General features: G+C 36.5%; 1 protein-coding gene across 5 annotated transcripts in view; it reads left to right on the forward strand.

Annotated features, from left to right (window-relative positions):
* EPHA7 (EPH receptor A7) overlaps positions 1-27,161 on the forward strand; it is a 165,169-nt gene that overhangs the window by 46,136 nt on the left and 91,872 nt on the right. For all 5 annotated transcript variants that reach the window (XM_061460274.1, XM_061460279.1, XM_061460275.1 and 2 more), the window contains exons 4-5: positions 8,325-8,480; positions 9,335-9,670. In XM_061460274.1, coding sequence (XP_061316258.1) covers positions 8,325-8,480; positions 9,335-9,670 — 492 coding nt within the window. The remainder of the gene's footprint in view (positions 1-8,324; positions 8,481-9,334; positions 9,671-27,161) is intronic.

Below are 27,161 nucleotides of genomic sequence, written 5' to 3' on the forward strand. Positions count from 1 at the left end.
ACTTCCATAGCATAAGTTACTTGGTGGTCTTAGATTTGCTGAATTCTTAGTCACTGTAGCTTTAACAGTTTGGTTTTTTTTTTGTAAGTAAAAAAAAAAAAAAAAGTCCATAATTAAGCATTACCAAGTCAGTAAAAGAGGAAAACGACAAAACCCAAAGATGCAGAAACCATGAGCAGATTAAGTGCATTTTTCCGTTAACTCTGACTGGTTGAAAACCTTTTGAGGAAGTCAGGTAAAATTTTTACTGCTGACAAAATTTCAGGCATGGGTTAGTTTTTTTTATGATGAATTTATACCATGTCCTGCAAAGTGTTGAGTGTTTGCTCCCAATCTGCCTAATCAGTCAAGCTGTCACTCAACTCTGCACAGAAGCTACTTGAGCACCTTGCAATCGTAATCTCAAGGGAAGGGCCTGGTAGAAGAAAAGGGGGGTGAAAAAGAAAAGCATGAACAGGAAAGCCAGAATATTTTTCACCTTTAATTTCTCTAACCCACCTTTCACTTTTTAACTCTGATCAATAAGTTGCATCTGTCTGTATTTTTATGTCTTTGTATCTCTCACTTATAAATTTCCCCCAGATTTTCATGGTGGCTTTGTATTTGTTATTCCCAAGAAAGTTAATGAGTGGTAGATGCTCAAGTCCTTGCAAGTCTGAGGATGTAGAGCAACATTATGTCACAGCCTCAATGCACAACTTTTAACTTACTTAATTATTAATTCTGCTCAGACTATGCTAGTTTCTTTAATTACCATTTAAATGTAGTCTTTGATGTACTTATTCAGAATCATTAGATTCAAAGAAATTTTGCTATTCTGGTGTAGTGACAGTAAGTATTCTTTGGTTTGTAGGACATGTTCTTCAACCTGATTACCTTGTCCTTTCGTATAAATTAGCCAGAAAATCACCAGAGTGTCTTTATACTTATTTATCTTTGTAAATAGATAAGTTAAAAAGGCACATGATGACATACTCAGGAGTTTTTTTGTTGTTTTGCACAGATTTGTAGAGAGATGAAGGTTTCACTTCATTTGTTGGGAAAATTGGAGTAGGTTACTGTTAGTTAGCAGGCACTCTATTTCTGGATCTCTGTGTGAACAGCAGTATGTGAACATCTCTCAAAAGACATTAGCAGGACTTTGGACAACAATGGCATATTATGCTTGAGAAGTGAAGGTCTGAGAGATAGCGGACAGGCAACAACAAACATCTGGTGGATGATGGTATGCAGCCATGGGAGAACCCTATTTAGATATGTCATTCACACTATAGCTGAGGCACCATTAAGAGTCTTGAGTTTACTCTGGCTAAATCATACAACATAATTCCTTGGTTGAAACACGAATAATCTTTAGATGCTCTTGCAGTTTAGGAATCAAACTAAAATAAACATCTTTTTTCAGCTAGACATTTATCATTACATAGTAGTTAGACAAAATACTACAGTCTTAAGTTCCTTATAAAATAATATATATTAGGTGCCAGAAGAGGCATAACAGATGCCATCTCTCACTATAAAAATAATTTACAGTTTCAAACATAGTCATGACTTGAGCATACACAAATTATTGGAAGAGGGATCAGGGTTATAAAGTCTCCTTTTGTTACTGGATTTCTTATGTCCTATAGTTCACATTGAAATCCACATTTGGGAATTATTTTATAATGGTCTGCTTTCAGTTTATCTAAATTTTTCAGGTACATTAGCCAAAACGTGCCTGTGGCCGATGATGTGATCTACCAGCCAAGGATCTTGTAAGAGAACAGTGGCCCCCAAATGATTTTCAAAATTTTATTTTTGATACTGCAGATGATTAAACATTTTGTACTTCTGGTGTCTCTCATGCCAAATTGTCATACATTTGTAGCAGGTTAATACAGAAGGGGGTTGACAAATCTTGCTATAATCACTACCCCATGTTGTTTTCATCCTCCTTGTCTGCTGCTCATTTTTGTTGTGAAAAACCCTAATATAACAGTGACAGGAGGTCTGGATTTGTGGCCGACTGTTATAATTACTCCCACTGAGGCACTGTCAATAGGATTAAAATAAAGATTCTGGACCTGTCCATCGCAGATGAGGTCAGAAACACTAGCAGTGGGAGTACTGTTTCTGCAAGCTGTGCTTTCAGTCCTGAGTTACAGAACCATAGACATTAATATGAAGCAAATATTTGAAACCTCCAGTGGAGAAAGACCAGCGTTTTTTTTTTCTGCATTAGCTAAAATATCCATCTGTAATAAATAACTTAACAACATCCATCTATGTCCTGACCATACATATATGTATGTTAATTTTCAAATGTATCGGAGCCCCAGAGAGTTTCAATTACAGAACAGTCCATTTTGTGTTTTATAATTAATAAAGTCTTTGCAGCTGCGTAACTTCATCCAGGAAACATCTGCACAAACTCCTTGTGTATATGTAATTTCTGTGAAAAGTTGGTTAGCTGAATTGTCTTTAATGTTCTCAGGTTAGGGGAGGGTAGAAAGGTAGAAAGTTTGTTAATGTAATGCACCACAAATCATGAGAATGAAGACTTACGCCCACAGAGATACAAACCAAATTCTAGCCACTGCCTGTAAGAAAAAAAAAAGGGCAAAAAACCCCCAATGTATAGGTTCACTTTAACATATAATCATTTTACTTTATTCAAGTGAAGAGAAGGGAGAATCCCAGAAAACCTGAGCTTTTCCTGATATGAGCAGTCATTTTCCCATGGTTCTCAGTAGGATGATGCTGTTACCCCAAGTTTGTAATACTGCTGTTGTTGAAATTATGTGAATACTCCTTTGCCATCCTTTGATACTAACTTTGAAAAATTACTGTTTTTTAAACACGAGTTTCATCTTCAGTGGTACCTGTGCCACTGAAATTTAATTGTGACGGCAAGCTCAGGGAATTGTGAGCAAACCAGAAGAAACAGACAAACTCCCTTGCTCTGCTAGCACAGTATGTCATCTTTGTTTTCCTCCCTCAAGCCAGTCTACTTTTTATAATGGGATCAAACTGTAATTAGTGCAGTCACCTTTTTGCAACTCATTATGTTTCATTATTTTCTTATAAACTCAAAAAATCTTATCAAAAGCCATGTTCAATCAAGCGTCTAACATGCTGAAACAATTGTGTGCCCTTTAAGTCTTAAGCTGATATGCTACCTGAAAGCCTTGCACTTTTTACAGCTGGAGATTTTTATTTTTTTTTTAAATTTGTATGTATTATTGTAGTAGCAAATTATTTTCTTGATTAATGTGTCACTGCCCTGCAACTGTTTACTCTTTCTCCTTTGGTTATATGTACATCACCTGTTACATGTCACTCATAACCCTCACCATATTTCCATCACGCCTCCAATTTAAGTTCCTTTGCTCTCCTAACAAGCAAAATTAATCTTCATGGTGTTTGTACTGAAAGATTACGTAGAAATTAACAGTACTTAACACTTCCCTTTTTTCCTTTTTCCTGTGCCACAAACAGGACTTCAGACTGCTGTTTGCTGCTCTCTACATCTGCCTTCATTCCCCCTTCCAGAGTTTCGTGTAACTCTTTTTTTATGAATATGAAAAGAAAAAAGTACATTATTTGACCACTACCAGGCCTCTAAGGCATCTGATGAGCTCACAGCAGAGAAGCTGCTATTTTTCTACATAAGCTGCAGTCAGCATTTCTAGTAACAACAGATAATGTCTTGTGCCACAGATGTGGCATCGTAGTTTCTAGTAGTTTGTGTTAATTCCCAAGTATTTACTTGTGGCTTTGAAATATTTCGTTATTTACAGTATTTATAAAGGACCTTAAACGACACCAAACACATTGACTCAAGATGTTTGTGATTGCATTGACTGCAGTGGCATATGCTAAACCTGTATTTAAGCAAGTCCTGCACACTAACCTTGCAGCCTTTCAAAGCCATGTACCTGACCTTACTGTCGCGATCTGCCCTTTCTACAGCTCAGATCCATTGGATGTGCAAGACGAAAGCAACTTAGTCCAAGCCAAGAAAGATTTGGCTAATGTCATCTGCATCAGGGTCTTCTATCATATACAGACAGAAAAGAGTACCAATTTATCTAGGGCTTCCAGTCAAGAAAGTTCAAATACAAAATGACAGTGCCCTGCTCAGTTTCAAACTGCAGCTCCATAGAGGTTCTCTCATCCAAGAGCTGTTTGCACTGTCTTAGTATTTCACAGTGGACCTCTGCCAGCTTCCCAACAAGAGAAACCTCTTCGCTTTGCAGAGGAGGTGGGAAGATTTACTCTGAGGAACAGCCATGGCTATCGTAGAAAAGTAAACAAATCCAAGGTGCTGGGTAGCCCTGGGAGGGTCATTGATGGTCAGTCGCTAATGGCTGTGAGGCTGGCATATTAAGCAAAGAATTGTGCCTTGGCTGAAGCATAGCTTTCCTCTGTATTTATTGTTGATTTTGTAAATGGAGAAACAATTAGGCACTAGTTTTCGCGTTATTTGAAGACTGGTTTAGGTTAGGCTAGTAGATGTTACTCGTCATCTTTACGCTGTTAGTAATGTGTAAGACCAACAAAATGGGAGCTTCATCTGGGAAGAGCTGTTCTATTAAATAAGCAGCTGTAAATAACACACCACATTGAATGGAAATAAATGTGTTTTGTGCTGGCTGTCTTCCCCACCCCGTCTTTTTCAGTATCCCAGAAGGCCTTCAGTACCAAAACTGCTCCTGAATCTTAACTTGCTTGAACAAGTTCAAATGAGTTCACATTTTACTTAGATCAACAATAATGATTATTATGGCTACAACATTAGAGTGCTGCCTGTGCATCTCCTATCACTGCATGAGTTCTGTACCCTGATTTACAATATAGGTTCCCTGTATAGGGCAGAAGTACTGCTGATTTGAGCTTTCCCACACTAATGAACTGAAATATTAAAATGGCTGTGATCAAATGCAATTTGAGTTGCCTTAGGCTTTGCCATAAGATAACTTTGTATCTTATAAACACAGTACCTTTGTTTATCACTTCTAGGTTACATGTACAAACAAAGCTCCTAGTAATGTTTGGCTAATGTATTTTGCTTTTTTTTTTTTTTTTAAATTAGCATTTTTTTTATGTTGCTTATGGAGGTAGTGGCAGTGGAGATTTTATACCAGCTGTTCCTGTGATCTTAAAAAGATTACATAAAGAACTGAATTGGGTCAAAATAGGTGGATTTAAAATAGTGTAGAAGAAAATAATGCATTTAAATTACCTGCAACATAAAAAAATTCACCGTGGCAGTTTGGCAAGATAGGACAAAAGGGAGAGAAAAATGAGTCAACAAAGTATTTTTGAACAGTTTTTCCCATCTGTGATCTGTAATAGCTCACTGGCAAGTTATCGCACCTTGATAAGTGGTCTATGTTACACCCTATCTTGATAGAATTTGCTATTGTAAGTTTCTTGACGAGAACAATGATACATGTTAAAAACAGATAAAGATTCATAGCTCACCAAGTTTTGAGCAATAGAAATATTCCCCTGCTAGGCTAAAATAAACAAATTTTTGTGACATATTTAAATTTATGAAGAAAAATGGGAAAATAATTTAGTTGCCCATTCTTCAATGAGTACTTGTAATTATACTGTGTACCCCTCCATACCCTCCTTTCTATTTTTTTTAAATCCTTTTTAAAAGCAAGATTTTCATACTGTTAAAAAAAATCAGTGCTGGAATATTCTGCACCATATATTTATGGGGTGTATAAGTTGAAGGGATGGTTGTTAAATGAAAAAAATGAAAATGGTTGTTGGAAAATCATGTGAAGTACTCTCACTGGCTCATCATGACCCTCTTACTGGAAAAAAAGCTAATGGAATGGCAGCATGGTACGAGTGCCTGAACCTGCCGCCTGTGGTATGCTGTGCATGAGAATAAACGGCTTACAGTCATGTAAACTAGTCACAGACATTCAGATCCTTTGAACTCTAATAAGAATTGCACGTTTACTTTACATAGTAAGTGACTAAGCATGTAAACGTCTTGATCAATTCATCAGAAAAAAAAAATGAAAAAGGGGCTTTCTGTTTACCTTTTGTTATTTCTGTCTGAAATCTTTATTTTACCCTCTGCATCTTTGCTATGTAATGTTCCCTGCTGAGAAGGACAGAGTGGAAACACAGTAGGGATCTTTGCCTTTTAAGTAGCTCTTCGCTTTGCAGAAGCTACGTACTGGAAGAACTAGAGTATTTGTCCAGTGTTTTGCTCGGTTATGAGAGGAATGTGACTATTTAAGAAAGGCAGGAAACTATTTTTTGGTAATTTTAGATATATCTCATTTACAAGTACTGAAAGAGAAGACAGAAGTTTAAATGTATCTCTTAAGGTGCATGCATACAAATCAGTTCAGCTTTTGTGCTCTTTGTCTTTGGGCAGGAAGTTCTGAAACAATCTTGAATGAAGGTGTAAAAGGATAATTTTGGGTTAAATTTGAAACAACTATGAATTCACAGGTCATGTTTATCCAGAGTATTTCTGCAAAATTCTGTCTTCTTTTCTAATTGGCATATATAACAGCTACTAGGGTAGAATCAAACTGTAGCATGTAGTTTTACAAGCAGGGCTATGTTTTCTTCTAGTGCAGACTCATGCCCCTTTCTCAAAGTCAAAGGATATATGCTTTGCATGCTAATTTCCTCTGCCAGGTAATCTAGCTTCTGTCCACTGTTTTTTTTTTCATCATAACAAACTCTTAACTGTTACAGTGATTTCTGTCCTGTAGACATATTTTTCATTAGGGCCAGAATTCCCTATCAGTTCATACTGTTCATTATGTAGTTCATCAACTTTAATCTACTGTTTTCGTAAGCATTACCACAATTCTTTTTTCTGTCAGTTGCATAAAATTCATCAGACTAAAAAGAGTCATGTCACTGTAGCTACGCTGTGGGCCCAGTCTGAAGGCTATTAAAATCAAAATCTCTTTGACTTCAGTGAGATTTGGATAAAGCTCATTGTTTTAATGCTCTTTCCATCACTGCAGTACCAGAGAACTGAAATAACTGTTCCAAATATCAGTGTCTTTTGATACTTTGCATTTCAGTTCTGAGAAAATATCCAAGCAAATATGAAATAACCAAAGTAAATTCTCTCTTTCTGAATTCAGAATGACTATTTAACTAGCTTTAATATTTTGATACCCAATACTAAGTGTCACATGCTGTCCCTTTTCTTTGCGTACAGGTGATGGCTTAAGAAGGTTATGCTGTCTGTCAGGGTTGGGAAAAAAAGAATAAAATAGTGTGGTGGAAAAAGCCTGTGCTTTATTAGAAAGTTCTGGAGGACCTTTGTGGTCTGTTTTTCATGTTGACAATGTTTGCAGGTTTGCCCATATCCTTGGTACAGAAATGGACTCTTAATCTGTTTCCAGTTTTAGCATTGTCTGATCCCCACTTCCCTCTTCCTCATCCACTACAGGTCTCACAGTTTATCCATTCTTAAGCTGGCTGTCTAGGTTGCAGTTCTCTGCTTGTAAGAATCATTATAGGTGTGTTTTGTGGGTGTTTCTGCTTTGGGAACTGTGTCAGTAGCTGTAATAAGTATTTCTAAACATCAGTTCTGGAACACAACACAATTTTTACTTCCAAGGGTTCACAGTGGGCAAACCGAAGTATGAAATCTTCTTACATGCATATTTCCAATTATCTACCTTTTAATTTTTCCTTGAAAGTTTTAGCAAATCCATTTCAGCCTAGTTTTGTCTGTTTGTGAAACGAAAACCAATTGTGCAGCTTATTCTGTCTGCCCTCCTTCTATTTCTGCTTGTTCCTGCCAGTGTTGTCTGTCCAATAAGTATTCACGCCTCATGCTTTCCTTGGGATCGGGGTTCATTGGTGGGTTACAGCTTCTTGGGGTTTCTCAGATCAGGGAAGAGTAACTTCTGCTCCATTAATTCCAAATCAGCTAGTTCAGATACCAGAAACACTTCAGTGGCCTTAGAGCAGAGCTCCTCTGGACTGTTTTCCCCTTGTTTAGGTCTATTGCAGGCATCCAGCTGTTTCACACCATTACTGTACCCTTCTTTGCTGAAAAACAGATGCTTGTTACATTTCTGTGGCCTTCTTTGTTAAAGTATTGTGCTGCCGACTTGTGAGGTATTTGTAATATATGTTTGAATTCGTAAAAATGCCACAAAATCATTAACGGCATAAGAAAAAGAAATCGTGAGCATAATATATTTCTTGAGCCAGCATATCAGAATGTATAGTTTAGATGTTTACAGAAATGTATGCCTTATGTGACAGTGAGAAAAAGATCAGAGTAGTAGTCCAGGCAAATGTAAACCTTAATTTGTTTTGTTCTGCCTTAGCTTGTGGCCGTGGGTTCTACAAATCCTCCTCACAAGATCTGCAGTGCTCCCGCTGCCCTACTCACAGCTTCTCTGACAAGGAAGGATCTTCAAGATGCGATTGTGAAGATAGCTATTATAGAGCACCTTCTGATCCACCATATGTCGCATGCACAAGTGAGTCAGTCATGAATTTAATAGTAAAGGACATTGCTTAACCAACCAGGTGCAGCTACTTGTAGCTAGTAGTTTTGGTTGGCTTTTCCTGTATTTGAAATGTATATTTACAACAGTAAATGAAATTGAAAGGCAGAGGGGAAAAATCATTGGCAGTGAGTATAAAATCAGCATCAGTATAATTTTCATGTTTGCTTGATATAACATTGGAAAATATTGCATGTTGGCCAAGTGCATAACTTATAATACATAGAATACAGGCACAGTTTTCTGATGGCTGCAAAACTGTTGCAGACAATGTGCTTTATGTGATATAATAACAAAATGAGTAACACAAAACATGAAAAGTGACTGGTGTGGATCTGAAGTTTGACTGAATAGTAATTGGATCTGGCTTAACCTTCTAACTGCAAATAGACTAGCCTACAAAGACTGGTGGTTCAAATAGTGGAAATCTCCTAAATCCAAAGCAACACCAAGTATTTCTTTAAGTCATATCGGAGCTGATAACAAAGGACTAGATGCAGTTGGTGCAGTATGTTTAGAAGAGATGAACAAATACAATACTTGGAAAAACTATTAGGCAACCTTTCAGGTATATTAACCGATCCTTTTAATTGCACACAAGAAAAATATTTAAAGTCAGTTGCAATAAATATATAGACATTGTTCTTCTGATACCTTAATGGAAAATAAATAAGCCTCTTACCAAGTGAGTTCAGGGAGTCTTTTACTAAAATAATGAAATGTTTATATGAAGAAAAATGCTTCAACTATTTTCTGCCTCAGTAATTAGAATGTCCCACCGTGGTTCTGTGCAATTACCATGAACTTTTTTTTTTGGTGTTACATAGGACCTCCATCTGCACCACAGAACCTCATTTTCAATATCAACCAGACTACCGTGAGTTTGGAGTGGAGTCCTCCTGCTGACAATGGGGGAAGAAATGATGTGACCTACCGCATTTTGTGTAAGAGGTGCAGCTGGGAGCAGGGCGAATGTGTTCCCTGTGGGAGTAACATTGGATATATGCCCCAGCAAACTGGATTAGTAGATAACTATGTCACTGTAATGGACCTGCTAGCTCATGCTAACTACACATTCGAAGTTGAAGCTGTGAATGGGGTTTCTGACTTGAGTCGTTCCCAGCGGCTTTTTGCAGCTGTCAGTATTACCACTGGTCAAGCAGGTAAGTTTTTTATGAATTTCAACTCTGTGAGACTGAGGGAAACGGGGAACATGCAAACTACAGATGCAGTAAATCAGGAGCTTGTTTGGTGGGTTCTGGCTCATTAATCTTTTCACCTTGCCAGCTAGTTAATTTGAGCTTATACTATTTCATGATAAGCCTTCCCTTTCTTGGCCTCAAAATTGCTTTCAGAAAGCATTTGTGGAAGACTTCAAGAAGACATATGTCTTTAATATTAAGTAGATCTTAACCTTGCAACATTTTTTTTTTTTTATCCTTCCTGCATTACTGGGGTTGTTCCCTAGTATTTGAAGATGAAAAAGTAGATGTGACAGTCCTGTGCAGGCTTACTTTCTGAATTTTTTAAACCTGTATAGGAGTGCTAGGTCACTGAAAGATGATTTGGATATCTGATGGTGTTTTTTTTCGTGTCAGTGTTTTCCCTCAGGATAATGTTTCTAATTTATCTTATATTTCCAGATATTTGATTATGAGATTCACTGAGAATGTGATGATTATTCTTTGTTTCTTCTACTTATCATAATCTGACAGGTGAAATGTCAGAGAAAATAAAATCAAACTAGCAGATCACCCCAGGGGAAAAAAGGGCTTCAGTTGTCTGCATGCTGAGTGAAAAAAAAGGAATTCTCTGATTTAGATTTCTGAAGCGACAGGTTGCTCGTTGATAAAAAATTACAGGCATTTGTGCGCTGTGGGCTTTAAGAGAGGACAGTAGATCTAACCTTCTGTACGTTGAACAGAAGATCTTAAACCAAGCATTAATTGCAGAATCTGTCTTCAAAAGAAATGCCTTAAAACAATGAGGTAAATAACTGATGCTTGCTGTAGGAACAGCTAACCAATGTTTTAAAGGATACTTCATGCTTACATCTTGGAGGGAATTTTAATGACTGTGATACAGATCAAGCTATTCCTTTTTTTTTAGTGCAGTAGCAATGATCCCCTACAATAAGGCTTTGAACTGAGGATGAAGTCACCCTACAGGGGCAATAAGCAAATAGGAAAAACTGTAGTTATTCTGCACTTTAAAGATGGTCATCTCAAAAAAAGTAAAAAAGGACAAGAAATTTACCTCAAAACCTTCCCACTCTCCCCCAAAAACTAGGACAGTTTATATAGTTGTTAAAGTTAGGCTGGAATATTTGTGGTATAGTTAATTTCCCCATAGTGCTTTCCTGGATGCCAGATGCACATTTTATATTATTTTGGAACCATCTCTGTGACTGAAAGGATTGGTCTCTGTGCTCATTCAGATCTTGGAGTTTATGATGAGATTTTGAGTACAGAGAACTTGCCCTGAAACTATTTTTGCAACACAGATCATGTTATCTTGGCACCTTGATTTTTCATCTTTAAAGCAATTCTTCACAATTCGTCAAACATGCACAGGTGGACAGTGTTCTGCTCTCTGTAGATGTCTGTACAGAGCTACCACATAAAGAAGAGGATTTGGACTTTTTCCTATTTAGCTAAATCACATTGGCTTTACTTTATGTACTTTGATGGTTCAGTGGCACACAGAGTAAAGGAAGAGAGTGCAATTTGGTGGCTGGTATCACAACTCAGGAAGATGAAAAAGCCTTAGCCGTAAGTTTGTTGTATTACGCCCAAGTTAATTCTGTTGTGTTATCATAGTCATAGATTTATACCTTTTTTCAGAAAACACAGTGTGGTTATCCTGTGTTATAAGTAACGCAAGCTATATGATTTTATGAAATAGCTTTCACATCAAGCTCAGAGATGTTAGTGAAACCGTATGATAGAGAACATCTAGACTTTAAATAGAGATTTTAAGCAATGGAAAAAACCTTCATGTTCCTAGATAAGTTTTGTAAGGGCATGCAGCAGGAGGCTTGACTATGTTCATTCCCCGCTCTCCATTTTGGTATGGGATTGTGCACAGGCAAATATTTTCCACTGCTGCAGAATCTAACACCACACTGCTGACACAAATGGTACTTGCACAACTGAAGCTTTGTCTCTTTAGCACTTCTGAATATCAGAATTTAAAGGCTTCTAGAAGGAATATACACAAGAAACAGATTGGGGTGTGGGGGAAGGCTTTAAGCTCTCTGTTGCAGTTTTCTGTTTGTAAAATGAAGGTAACCCTTGCCTTTCCTTGCCAAGCTCTTCAAGACTTTCTGATTAAAAGTGCCAGATAAATGCAGTAATCTTTTTTTCCTGAATTAAATAAATCATGTTAAAGAAAATACAGTCTTTCAGAAATAATGCATTTACCAAAAGGAAAGACCTCTCTTACATTATTTTTGCATGTTTTGGATCCTGATAGTGATTTCTTTGGTTTCTCAAGGAGGAAAATATTTTAGGTGGAACAGATTGATGACTATAATTGAACAGAAAGAGACTGGTTGCTCAAAGGAGACTGTTATGCTTCTGTGTTCCTATTTTATTTTACCATGGAGAGAAAGAAAATGTTGGATTTATTTATAGCCAAGTAAACTAGGATTCATGCAGCTCTCATTTGTTACTGTGTGACTGTTCTATACTTTTGGCAAAAATGGCTTTTTCTATGCCCATATTGCTTTCTGTGAGTGTAAATGTGTCTAACTAAACCTTCTTCACATTTTATTATACTAGCACAATAGGTAACTATATATAATTACTGTGTTCACCAGTTGCACAGGGGCTTGCAGTGAGATTTTCCCTTTGTAGTTTTGGTTTAATTGAATTGATCCTTTGTGGCTATATTCATAAAATTCAAATCATTGTGTAATGATAACGGGAAATTATAGATAAAAGAATGGGGTTATAGAATATATTCAGTGTTTCTTCACCCACATACAACAAGCTTCTGATGAGACAAAGAGAACATGTCACAGGAAAGAACCAGTTGGTTCATGAAAAACTACTTATATTTGTGGAAATAACACAATAAAATGACTGCAAGTAGGTAGGTAGCATTTCACATTGCTTACATGCACACACATATATATATGGCACATTGCTATTTCATTCCTTGTATTAAAAAGAGTTTGTGACTAGGCTGTCCGTTGTCAGAGAGTGTATTTTTATGCTGCAGCCAAGAACCACGAGCCTTTTTTTTTTTTTTGCTTTGTTTTGTTTTTTTCAAAAAGATTAAGTGCACTAAGTCCCCCAGGAGTAAACCATCTTGTTTCATATCTTGCTTATCCAGTGTCATATAAAGAATACAGGATGTCATCCCAGTATTGTAAGCTGATCTATGTGAACCCCTGCATCCTCGTATAATTCACATTTAAATGTTACTAAGCCGCAATTACAATAGGTGAATGTACTGAAAAGCTGCAGCTGGCAAACAGCTGACAAACACTACATTTGCTGGCAAACAGCTGACAAACACTACGTTTTCAAGCTTACTGAGTGGTTGTTTACCAAAGATAAAATTTACCTAATAAGATACTCACCTTTCAGTGGTACTGGCACCAGTTTCATTTTGTCTGTCAAATTCCTTTCAAATGTTACACCTTTTCCATGCAATACTTCAAAGGCTAATGGAATTGGGTGGGTTGGGTTTTGCAGCAAATGAATATTTGTCAGATTTTGGCATTTATGCACTTTCATACCTTTAAAAAAACATGTGCTTCAATAACAGTTGCATAGTTTTTCTGTTGAAACTTCTGTGGTTTTAAAACTACCTTTCTACATCCTTTCCTCTGAATTTATGTGAATGGACAATGGAGTGGTCACCGGTAAAGGGCATATGCACTCAAGCTAGCCTGATTTTGAGTGAATTTAATGTAGGTTGGATGAATCCCAGTATTTATCAAAGTTTGGGAAAATTTCACTGTCTGTCCTGAGCCAGTTTTAGTTGCCTTTATAGTCATTGTAAAGAAAAAAATCATATCCAAGGGGACACTCATCATGTCTTACTGCTGTAACCAAACATGACAAACAAAATTTAAAATGTAATGTGAATTTCTGGTCCTAATGGTATTCTCTGTTCTTGCACAGGAAGCACTTGCTAATGGTCGTTGTTTCTTCACAGTAAGAGAAAGGTTTCCCACAGCACTTTTAGGTCATATGGCTCCTTCAGATGCATTTAATGCTGACAGCTTGAAGTGGTTAAAAAAAACCCCAAATCAGTTCCTTAATCAAGGCTTACTCTTGAAAAATAACTTTTAGTAACAAGATTTGCTTTTCTTTTTTTTTTTTTACATCATAGAGTTCAATTTTCAGACCTTTTCCTACAAAAATTAGATCCTAAAATTCACAGTTAAAGCAAAAAGGAACTGTTATTTTTTCCAAATTTTCATTATCTCAGCAACTTGAACAGAAAAAAACATTACATGCTGTAAAATCATGACTATTAGCTGCAGTACTGTTGATTTACTGGCAAGAAGAAATGATTGAGTACATAAAGGAAACAAACCATCCCTTACGTAAAGCTATGTGATGGGTTCTGCCTTTCTTAGGTACTTCTGAAGCCTTTCTAAACAGGGAATACACTTTGCATTCTCCCCTACTCTGCCTACATTCTCCTTTCACTGTTGCTGCTCATCATTTTTCTCTTCTTTGCTGCTCTTTGCATTTTCCCCAGCTTTCAATTATCTCTACTAATTTTTTTAAGTCTCCTTTTTTATAGTTTCTGCACTATTGACCATCTATTTGTTTCCCATTCCCTGTCAGTCTCACTTAAGCCTGCCCCTTCTTCAGCAACGAGCTGTCCTTCTGCTGAAGCAGTGATCAAGATTTATGCCTGTGGCTTTCCCAGTTGCTTTGACCTCACCATTCTAGTCCTATTCTCACTTCTCTCCTTACCCCAGGCCATTTAGTTGTCTTCCCATTCTGCCAACTTGTTTTAATCTACCTTGATCTAGGCCTTCTACCCAATGTTCACTTCTGGTGATACATGACAGCTTCCTACAAGTAGTATCAGTGTTCAACTTAATGCTACTTCTATGTTTTCCCATTTCAATGGACTTCCTTCAGTTTCAAGTTTCATTTGATATTTCCTGCTAGTAACTTTACTTCATCTTCTAACCTTCAACTGTAGATTAGCTTTCCCACCTTGATATGGCTACATTGCCTATATATATATATATTTAAACACAGTGCTTCATGTAAAAAGAATTTCCATTATTAAAATAATGTTTTTCTTTTATTTTTACCAAATCTGTTCCACCTGTTGAGCTGGGGAATTATTTAAAAGAAAAAGTCACTTTTTAAAAGTAATATTCTCTAACTGCTTTTATTAAGCTGTCATTTTTAGAAACATATATGTTATCATGATTGTACTTTGGCTTACCATTTTGCTTATTTATGTAATGTGAGCTACAAAGTTAATAGTGGTTATTCTTAGTAATATTTAAGTTACATTTTGATTGGTTTTAACTTTTTTCTAGACCAGTAGGCAGACAGCTCAGTTCTGTAATTCTTCTACACTCCATGGCCACCAACTGAAAAGGGTAAAACTTAGAGTAGAAATTACATGTGGTAGTTATTATTCTTCTAGTTTTTTAGATGTCTTTTCAGTACATTTAAAAAATTGATTGGGTTACTTCTGTGAAGCTAAGACTGTCTATTGATCTGAAATCACATTACCCTGGACTAATATCACAGATATTTTGACAGGAGGTGGTAACTGAATTTGTGCCTGAATTAAACTGATGGAAAAAACTTGATAAGACTTCCAGTCTCTGTACAGCAAATACCATCAGGGAAAGGAGTTTGTTCATTCACTGATTGTATCAGGTCATACTTGTGTAGTGAAATCCACAAGGTTATAGAGATACAGAATTGCTAGGTTGGGGCATTATTGTAAGATTGCTAAATGTTAAATTTTTGTTAAGATTTTCACAAAGAAGGAATCGTCTATATAGGATATAATATGATAATGGCATATATGGTATTTGACAGTTTTGATAGTATTTTATATACATATACAGATTATATATCTTTATCTAAACGTTTGAAATAACAAGCAATATGTTTTATGAGAACTTACCACAGAATACCACACTATCCAATTGATAGTAATTTTTTCCAATATTTAGTTCTAATTTGTTCTAATATTTTTCACTGAATGATAGGAGACAAAGCAAGAAAACAGATGTTAGCTGTGTTGCTCAGGGTCTGATCCTGCACCGCTGAAGTCAATGGAAGTTTTGTCATTGACTTCAGTAGGAGCAGGATTTGAACCTTATGCTCTATCAGAACACACAGGAAACAAGGCAATGGGCACTCTGACATCCTGAGAGGAAACTCTAACTTCATATAATGTTTTGAGTCCGTATCAGGTTTTTGCACATCAGTTTGTCACTGAATGTAATTTTTTTTTTTTAAGATACTATTTTTTTTTACAAATGAGTATCAGACTTCTTGCCTTTCCAGCTTTGCCATAAAAGCTTTTTAGAAGTAGATGTTATCATTTTTGCTAAGAAACTAGTAGAGACTATTTGAATTTTATGATATTTAGAAATCAAATTAGTGGAAAGCTACATGCTTGTGTAGCTACACAAAGACAAAGAAAAGCTTCATCTTTTCAGAACCAAAACTTTGAATTAGAAGTGGTCAGCTTAAGCTTCTATGTATGTTAAATGTTTGATAGTAACCTTCTAGGAAAAGTATGACAACCACACGGCTATTAACTTCCCCATGCACTGAGCTATTGACACTTTAGGTTATGTCACCATGGGCAAATGTAAGCTACTAAAGCATAATTTCACCAGCTACACAATAAATAACTATGTACTCAAGGAAGAAAATAGGTCATCTAAAGTACAATTTAGCCAAAGAAAGGAGAGATTGGTTTGATAATGTGACACAAAGATTAAGGGACGCTTTTTCTAATGTTACAAACATGGGCCGGACATTTTCACAGTGATAATGAGTTACACCAGTTGTCTTAAAAGTAGTGATGAAAAATTAATCCCGTCCTTGAAAAGAATATATGTGTGTTAACATCATATTTTCTGCGTGATTTCATGACCTGTCTCAGAAGGGTTTGTAAAATACAGAAGCTCTACTTGCGATGCCTGGCTGCTTCTCTTCATCCACAGATAGGTTATTTCTTATGCCCATAAGTCCTTTTGAACAGAGTAGAAATTAACTAGTACTCTTTGACCTTTATTATACTCTTTGGGGAATCTTATACATAGTTCTACTAAGACCTGGCCAACTGCAAAGACTTTCAAGATACCTGCAGTACACAGACAAGAAATCACTTGATAAATTTATACACAGTAATACACAGTACACAGTCTAGTGTAGCTAATTAACTCATGTGCAAAGAAAGAATTCTGTAAACCTTTGATTTTTGCAGCAGAGCTGTATCTTCAGGTCTTGCTTTTGCTGCTTGCTGTGAACTGTAGAATCATATAATAGAATCATAGAATAGTTAGGGTTGGAAACGACCTTAAGATCATCTAGTTCCAACCCCCCTGCCATGGGCAGGGACACCTCATGTTAAACCATGTCACCCAAGGATCTGTCCAACCTAGCCTTGAACACTGCCAGGGATGGAGCATTCACAACCTCCCTGGGCAACCCATTCCAGTGCCTCACCACCCTAACAGGAAAGAATTTCTTCCTTATATCCAATCTAAACTTCCCCTGTTTAAGTTTGAACCCGTTACGCATTGTCCTGTCACTACAGCCCCTAATGAAGAGTCCCTCTCCAGCATCCCGATAGCCCCGCTTCAGATACTGGAAGGCTGCTATCAGGTCTCCATGTGTGTATGTATATAAGATATGTAGTATGGTAACTGGATGCAGGATCTAGATCAGTGCTGAACACCATCAGTAGGATATCATGAACTCAGTGTTATTTGTTTGGTGTATTTCCCACTTGTCATTCTCCTATCAAAATAATGTTGTGACGATGATTATGAAATGTAGACATATATTTGTATGGAAACTTTAGAATTTCAGTAGGAAATCATTTTAAGTGAAACACTGTCATGGCTAAATTGAGACCTAAGACTAAAAAGAGAAATACAGCGTGGAAACTGGCAAAAAGAAAGGCCTGTGCTTATTCTAACATAAATTTTCTCAATAGCTTTCCTTTGCGGTTTAGCTTCTTGTTTTTTATTTGTAGTTAATATCAGCCCACAGCTGTCCTCATAAAAGCACAAGGAAGATTTGTTTTTCATTGTTTACAAAACAGGTTTGAACTCCTTCAATGAACAAGACTGTGAAATATTGATATTGGTAGGACAGAATAATACATAATGTTTGAATTAATCTAGCCAAAACTCACTGTGCTCATTAGTTCTGAGATCTTACTTCACGACAGTGTAACTTATCATTAAGAAGTTTAATTTCTTTGTTATTTTTCCTAGAAAGAACCAAATGCAGAGTATGATCATATTTATAGCAAAATAAGACATTAGACATTTTGTCCTTGAAGTTCCTAATATTTGATGGTTTGTTTCAGACCTGTTGAAGAATTCAGATACCATTGTCATTTGAACAAACAAAACCCTGTAAGTGCACAGGTGCTTTTTCAATGAGAAACAAGCATTGGCACTAAAAGGCACTATTGCAAGCACATAAGTGCCACCAAATGTGAAATCCTAATTGATGTTGTGTGTAGTAAATCACATCTCTATAGAGTGAAGCATTTGACGCCAGCTTGGCAGGTATGGGTGAAGATAACCAAGGTGGGTTTGAAAGCCAGGGCAAAATAAAGGTCTATGAAGAGCTGTTTTTTATTTTTCTGAAGCTACTGGGAAACAAAGGGAAGACATCTTCCCTTACAGAAATAGCTCTTGCTGGCTTACCTACTATGATAGCTCAATGGGTGGCAGCAGATTTTTCAGGTGCTGGAATAGTGTGGGTAATTTATAATTCTGGATAATGTTTGCCATGTCTACCAGGTTGCTGCCCTGTGTAGTTTCTTCTGTTTTGGATGTGATAGAACCAGCCCTGACTCCGCAGGGCATATTCCTGTTTGAGCAGTTATACATGCTACTCTTTAGTGTATGAATTGTTTTATACAGTTTGACATTTCTGTAGTCTTTTCCTGTTATAGTCAAAATATATGATTGGATCTATTTCTAGAGGAAATTCTTAGAGCAATTTGCTGAGAAAGCCATGGTTGAAGGCTGCAAGTCGACAACAATGAAACTGTTATCCTGAATTCAGTAGTTAATGTTAAGATAGGAGATGCTGATTATTTTTTTCTTTGCTTCGTTAGTGATGAATGGAAGCAAATTTGATGCAGACAGCTATCTGGTGGAATGATGCAGAGCTATCTATGAAAACATCTGTACTAATCCACCAATGCAGTAAATTATAGCTACAAGCAAAAGGCATTGATCCAAAAGGATCATTAACAGCTTTAACCAACTGATCCAAGTAATAGGGTAAATGAGAGAACATTATCAAGATCTGATTTTTACAGCTGTCAATTGCAAAAACATGGCCACCACTTTTTCTCAATTTCAACCATTTTATGACTTAAGTTTAATATGTTCTATTGTGGGCGGCCAGCAAGGATCAATTAAGTGGTAAAATACACAGGAAAAAATTGCCCAGCTATCATGCACTCCATTTACCAGGAGGTCAGTCACAAAGGGAGAGATAATTGCTGCAAGCCAGCAAAATTAATCGGGGATGAGCCGGAGAGGATGATGTATGTTCTGTGACAAAGTACGTGACAGAGATGTACGTAGAAACCTGTAGCTGCTTGCCTTGTTGAGGACACAAGGACGAGAGGAGACCTGTGAAAAACAATTAGCATGGCTTCAGAGTGAGCAATTCTTAATTATCCATAACATGTCGACATCAGATAATTAGTGTCCCAATTTTTAACAATATTTGGTCATTAACTACAGTAGAATAGGGGAGATCAAGAACAGAGCCATTTGTCTGAGCTAAGTGTTACATAATGGTGTCCACATGCGAGCATAAGTCAACTAAATCATGCAATCTTCTTATTGTGGGACCAATATAAATGTCCTAAATTCAAGCTTATAACAGCTGTATTTTATGTTTCCATAAGATACTTTGTTTGTGATAACAACTCACAAAATAGAGCAGGCTTTAATGACAGCTGTAATTTAAACTCCATAACCTGCTACTTTTTCATCTGTACATTTAAATTTTCACAGCAAGTAGCATAATTCATATGACAACCATTTTAATATAAATACTAAGTAAGGAAAGGTTATTTTTAGTTTAATTTTCTAAACATAACATGTCTAAACAAGGCTACGTGAATGTCCTTAATGTGTGTCCCTATGGACAGTTTTCTTTCAGCTTCTATGTCCTCTGTCAACAGTTTTTGAGCACTTTTAGCTATTCTTCACAGAGAGGTAGAAATCTTAAACTCCTGCATGAAGTCCACAAGCCAGTGAAGACTTGTCCTTACAGAATGAGCTAAATCATGTATCAGACATTAGAGAATCCACATGTGCAGAAACACCGAAAACTTTAAGAAAAATTATGCACAGAACTGCTGGTATTTTTTTATGTTAATGAAAGAAATATTAGAAGTGCAGAATGGGATGTTTCATCTGGTTTCTGCCGTAGACAAGCACAGAGAAAAGAGAGATGTGCACACATGTGTATGCACGCGCATGCATACATGTAACTTAATCTCTTTATAATCTTGCTTTCTTCTAGCTTGTTAGTGTATTTCTCAGAAATTTTAAGCCAGATCTCACTTCTTCTGAAGTGAGCTTTAGGGTGGGGATGAGGTCCTGTCACTGTGATTCTTAGGTTTTCTTTTTAGGGATGACACTGCTAAACTTTTACCTGCATTTCAGCAGCTTGTTGCATGCAATTTTCCATTGAATCTGGGTTACCTCTCACATGCATTTGCAGCAGCAGACCCTTCAGTTTCTCTATCTCTCATCTCATACCTGCTGATGGATCTGTTTACCATCTCTCCTTTTGACCTTTTCTGTCTGTCATCTAAGCATTTCTCTTTTTTTGAGTACCCCTTTTCCTAATGCATTATGGAATGCTCTTTTTTTTTTTTTTCCGTAACATCCAAGCTCCTTTCAGGCAGTAGTGGCTGAGTCAGCAGGCTGGATTCAGAGCTAGTAAACCCTGATGCTTGTGTGGAGAAATGGCATTTACTTCGCTGAAGAGTCTATTTAAGTTCATAGAGCCTCTAATCATGGCTGTGAAATGAGGAATTGGATGTTAATATTTCAGAGCCAATTCTCTAATGATCTGTCTCTGTGGACCTCCTGTGGAATTATTCCAAATATTCCCTTGTGTAGCTGAGATCAAAATTGCACCCTTAGTTCTAATTTTTTGTACTGCAGCTTAACGGGTAATGAAGAGGGAAAAGTGTCATTGCTTTTTGTATTGTGTAGAGTTAATCACATGAAGCATTTCAGAGCTAAACATTCTGCTCTTTGATGTTGGCATTAAACATTAGCATTTAAGTCTTTGGTGGATATTTACATTGTTGTAGTCAGTGGAGATTGATAGGTTTCTTCAGGGAGTCATTTGGAACAGGAGCCAAATTTAGGAATTGTGCATTGGCTCATCCTTAATTACAGAGGAAGCTTTTAGATTACCTTCCCTATTTAGCCAACTAAATTAACTGCCTAAAGTTGATGACATGAATGCCCTCTTCCTCCCACCCCTACATATGCAAACCTTAATTTTTGCCACAATGTTGACATTAAGTATTTACATGCTTCTGTTTATTTTCCAGGCAATGCAAAACAAACTAGCAAATTTAAAAATAATTTCTTGTCTTCAGGATTTTAAAACTCCTAAAAAATAATTTGCTAGTGCCATTAGTAATTTGTGTTTTTAAGACTCTCTGAAACCTTTTCCCATTGACTGAATTAACTAAGGTTCTTAGTGAGGATAGGCATATACAGGTGTGTCTTAAAATAGGGATATTTCACTTGATTGCAGTTTATATCATTAATGTAATTTTATTTTAAAATGTAAAAGACTTATTTTATGCTTTCTTTTTATTTTAATGCTAGTTGAGAGTCCCCATTAGGAGGGCTGCAGGTGCCTTACAGTTTATCTTGCCAACAATAATGCAGTGATGCCCACTTACCAGTGTTACATACTTTCGTGTAAGCAATAACTCAGCCATGCAGTGGCACAGAACAATTACAAACAGATAATCTTCAATAAACAATAAATAGAGCCAATGAACTCCTTCACCATCCTCGTGGGAGTCATTTCTCAACCTTTGCCCTAGCAGGTACCTAAGGCTCTCAGAATATTATCACATTCATGATGCTTTGGAGAGTAATTTCTAGATACCAAAGAGGAAATTACCTTTCACATCTGTGCTGACTACAGCAGGAGTAAAAGATGGGGGTGGTCTCTCAGTCAGACAAGTCTCATCCCATTTAGCAGTCTATAGATCTAAGTCAATAGCTTGAAATCCACTTGGATACTAGCAGGCAGGTATAGGGACTCTGAAGAAGATTGTATGTGTTCTCTGTTTAGCAAAGCTGTGCCTACATGAAAAGGATCAGGGGCATGTTCCTGGCATGTCAGGATTTGTGCTTGCAAAGTTAAAACTTCTTTATCTCCCAAAACAGCATATCCACGTTGAGATTGCCACTACCGAGCCCAACTAGCTAACCATGCTAATGAATTCATGGTGTGAGAAATCATGTGTTCATATTGCATCCTCAACTCTACCACAGTTCACTTTACTAGGTTTACTGATCTATATTAATAGATTAGGTCTATAAAATTTGACTTCTTTGTAAATATAGTAGTAGGCTAATCTCAAAGTGATATAATTGCACACAAAATCAGCCCAACTTCTTTTCTGGAGGAAATGCCACAGCTGCCAACTGAGGTGAAGCTGGTAAACTAGTACTTGTGACTCTTTTTGTCACATGGTCATATAAACTTCTGTGAATATAGAATACTCCCCTAGACTGGGAACAGTCATGGACAGTGTCATAAATTCTGTTTTTAAAAAGGGATATGCTTTCTACTGGGCACACAGGAAGGGCTTCAGTTTGTAGTTCAGATTTTTGATGTTTACATCACTTCAATACTCACTTAAATTTTCATTTCCTGTACTCACTATAAAGCTAAAAGAAGGGAAAAATATTTAGAGGATGTGGAACAAAGATTTCAAGTTATATATAAAGCATGCAGAAAAATGTGGCAAAACCTTAAGTATATTTCTGGAAGAAGAAATTAAGGATTAAAAAAACCAACTTCTTCCCTGTTTATGCTCTGATTCAAAGTCAGTGGTAAATTTTCCTTTAACTCTAGTAGGTATCTAAGCCCTTGAAAATGGCTGTTTACCGTTATTAAAGACAAAAAGGATGGCACAAAATTGCTTTCCATTTAACTTCCAGTGAACAAAGAATTATCTTAATAACACAATTGTGTTAGCACACAAAAAAAAAAAAAAAAGAGAGAAGGTGGTAATTATTCAGCTATCCATTTTCATATATTTTAATAATCAGATGTTACATTCAAAATAAGGTCATTTTGAAATTTTCTGTAAAAATCTGTGATCTGGGAAATGCTTACCCGTGTAAATAGCTCATTTTTTTCAAGTGGAGAGCACATACTTAGGGATTTGCATATTCTAGCTGTAAAAAATTGCTTGATCCTGTTTGGTTTTGGTTCTTTTTCTGTGCTCAGAAATGCATTTAGCTGAATGTTTTGAACTTAATCAGTACATCTCAAGGGGAGCTTTGGTGTAAAAGTGCAGTTTGACCCCTGTAGCTCTAGAAAGTAAGAGTCAATGATCTCCATTAGACTGTATATCCCGCAGGGTAGTATCAGTTGCCCTTTTGTTATTGTAAGCCCTTTCTCTTTTACTGTTTAAATAAATATGTTGAAGCTAAAGAGTTAATGACAAATTCAGGAAGTCTTGACTTAACGGTGATGAAGTGAGACACATTTTGTGCCATTCGATGTACACAATTTATAACCTCGTTTGATTACCGCAGCATGTCCTCCGCCTATAAGGATTGCACCCGGGGGACTAGTCAACTTATTAATTCATCACTTGCCGCCTTTTATGGTTGCAATACCCCTTTATGGCATACAAGCAGAGAGATATAGTAATCCGAAGGCTGCCAGCCGACTGGTTCCACTCTAGCTGACCCTTTGTCTGCAGGCACAATGCTGATAACTTTTCTCCAGGTTCCTCTTTCTCGGAGGCTGCATTACGCTCCTACCTTTTTGTCTTATGATAGGAACAAGCAGCTGCAGTTATTGTGACTTCCAGGGAGGAATGGCCTTCCACAAGTTAACCTGTAGCTTTTTTTAAGTGCCTTTTGATTTATCTGTCACCTGATCCATCAGCAATGAATAATTTTCATGGAAGGTGCACTTTAATTACCTTCCCATTTGACCAGCATTATCATGCCCTATCTAGGTAATTAATCTCACGAAGTATCCAATTTCAGTCTTTATTGCTGGCAGGCAGGCCTTCTGAATTACATGTGCTTGAATGGGCATTGGGTCTGTTGTTAAACCAAACAGGCCATGAAACAAATTTTGTGTCCCTCTTCCTTTTTTTTTTTTTTTTTTTCCTCTTAATGTGTTTGTAAGGGTGTTGTGGTCTGTTTACTTTGGTTGACATAGCTGAGATTTGTACAATGTAAAGCAGGAAAGGGCAGTGGTAGAAAATGGTGGCTGATACAAAAATAATTAAAATAGCACAGATCATAAATGTCAAATGGTCTCTGAAGAAACACTTACCAGGTTGTGAAACTAGGTACTGAAAATAATCATTTTTTGCTCTTGAATAATGTATAGCTTTCACAGTATGAGCTATGTATGCCAAAGAGTTACTTTGTAGAGCTGGTGCATTCAGAGGATAAATTAGAAGTCCTCCTTCTAATATCAGATTAGGAATACGCAGTTGTATTCAGTTTTGTGTTTCCTTGCTCTGTGAGTGAAAGATAGACATTTAAAAACATCCCGTTGAACCAGCAGATTAAATAGCATGGTAATAAATTTGTAGGAAAGGTTATTCTTTTTTCTTATGCCTGTCTCATTAAAAATAGTGAAGAATTAAGGTATTTTGAAAGCCGAACAAAAGTGCTGTCTCAGTGGTTAAAAAACACGTAATCGCACAGTGAGAATCTTTCATTCAGTTGCCTACACTTCAGACACACTGTTTTTTTTGAAATTCATTGTATCTCTGAAAGCTTATTCTTCTCTATTTCCTCTCCATTCCCTTCCCATTCCCCACAGAAAAATTTTAACATGGTAAATTTTATTAAGGTTTTGAGAGAAACATCTTCAGATATTTCAGATACTGCTAAGAATTCTTTAATAATTTTTACAAACCCTTTTCCTGGAAATAAATTTACTCAATTTATCACTGAAGTTGATAAGAATGTGTTAGTTAAGTTTCATGTTTTGAGTACAGAACAGAATTGTTGGATTAGAAAAAACTTTCTTAAAGGAATTAAGAAAGTATGAAGATTTTCTTTGTTGTCATGATTTTTAAGTTGGTCAAAGCAGCTGTTTGATACTCTTAACTAAAAAAGCTTTGAAACAAGCAGATAGTTTTTGAACTTTTAACAGTTTTTTCTGTACTATTTGAAAAACTTATTGAAAATTTGATTATATGCTAGATTTTCTTATTTAATGGTGATGCATTTTTTTTAATCAGAAGTTCTCCGTACCCCAGAAAATTTGATATAATTGTGCTTTATGATTAAAATAATTTTAAGGGAAGAAATATGAAAATATTTAACTAGATGAAAAGTGGAGGCAACTGTGTTTAACCATGTAACTCTTGCTTCTACCACTTTGAACTTCAGAAAATGAGAGCAATGAACAGCATGGAGATAGATCCTGGTATGCAGAATCTTTCACCTTTAGGTCACCAATTCAAATTCAGTCAACCCAAGCAATGGCCAAAAATTGTTACCATATGAAACTTGTTTGTGAACTATATGGAATTTAAATTATGATCTCAGTTCATTTTCTTTTTCATAAACATCATCATAAGCAGTGCTTTTGGCAGTGCCTCGAAAGAGAAGGTAAGATTAAAGCATCATGACCTAGTAAACTTTTCACTCCTGGTCATGATCCCTTCAGGTGAACATAGTAGCTGAAGAATTTTACATTGCTGATGTGGATTGTACTTATTTTCTGGATAAAGACAGAATGTCGGTAGTTTGTTGCTTTTTTGGTTTTGTTTTTGTTTTTTGTTTTTCCTTTCAATATAATATTTGAATTTAAATTAAATTTGAATATTTCGAGGTGGATACTGACCCAGTGTTAGACTCCCAGTCTCATGGGTGCTCCTGCACATTGGATTACATTCAGACAGAAGCTGTTCATTCAATATAGAAAGAAAACAGTAGTCTTCCTTTTGTTCTTTATCAGCTTTACCAAATGATAAACTGATCTCTTCTGTTTTTTTTCAGTTTGCCAGGAAAGAATATATGTTGGTACTTAACCAAATGGCTCCTTCCATCTATTCAGACTTAAATATTGCTAGTATAGTACTGTTTTCAGTTGCAGGAATATAAAAAGCCTTAAAAAAAACACCCTAAACCAAAACCAAACAAAAAAGCTAACCAAAACCAAACGGGATCTGTAAGGAAAGAGCTTTATTAAACCATGGGCATTTGCAGAGCATGAAGGACTTTGCCAGCTGCCAAACTGCTCAGCTTTAGCTCTGCTGCTGACTTTGAAGAGAAATGTAATGTTTGGTCTGTAAAGAATTTCTGTTCCTAGGTTTCACAGCTGATGTTGAGACAAGATACAGGTGCTTAATTAAGCTTTCTCCAAGTCTCTTGCTTTAATAACTTCCTTTGGTGATAAAGCAGAAAACATAAAAAATAGCCATTTTGAAAGGTTATTTAAGGTACTGTATAGTAGATCTCATCTGTTAAGAAGAAAATGGTCTACTGGTTTAGGCACTGGACTGGGGCTCTGGGGATCCATGATAAATTACATAGTCGTTCCCATAGGCATTTTATGTTACTTTGGATAAATGACTTAATCTCTCCATGATTCTGTTCTTCATGAGAAGATTAAGGATAATAGAACTTCTTTGCATCAAAGGAGCATTGTGAAGAAAAATCCATTAGTGACTGTGAGGCATTTAGATACTATTTTGCTTGTGGCTATATAAGTACACAGATAGGTTGAAGTTATCTATCTTCCTGGTGGTGTTGTTTTTGTGTTGGTTTGTTGTTTTTTTTTCTTGTTAAAATGGGTAATAGAATTAAACCCTTGTTTCCATGTTAATCTAAAGTTGTTGGTTTTCCTTGGCCAAATTCTTCTTTACTGGAATTCCTGTAAACCTCCCTTAAAAGACTTTTTTTCCCCCTCTGTATTTCCCTAAGAACTATAAAGCAAGAGAGATTGTGAACAGGCCTAGTCCAGTATATCACGCACTTAAGAAAGCTTGGGTCTCCTACAGCTCTGATGGATGCACTGGGTAACTGCCAAGTGTTTCTTATGAAAGAGAGACAAATCTCACCAGGAATCTCCAAGTTCTCAGACAGTGAGCAGGTAGCAGGGTTTGCCCTTAAGGATGTTTTAATAATACATTTGCTTATTAAGCAAAAATCCCAACATTTTGACCTTTCTG

This window comes from Pezoporus flaviventris, unplaced genomic scaffold (genome assembly GCF_033815535.1).
Source record: "Pezoporus flaviventris isolate CSIRO_AGI_PZ_B2104156 unplaced genomic scaffold, CSIRO_AGI_Pfla_v1 ptg000031l, whole genome shotgun sequence".
Classification (NCBI taxonomy): Eukaryota; Metazoa; Chordata; class Aves; order Psittaciformes; family Psittacidae; genus Pezoporus; species Pezoporus flaviventris.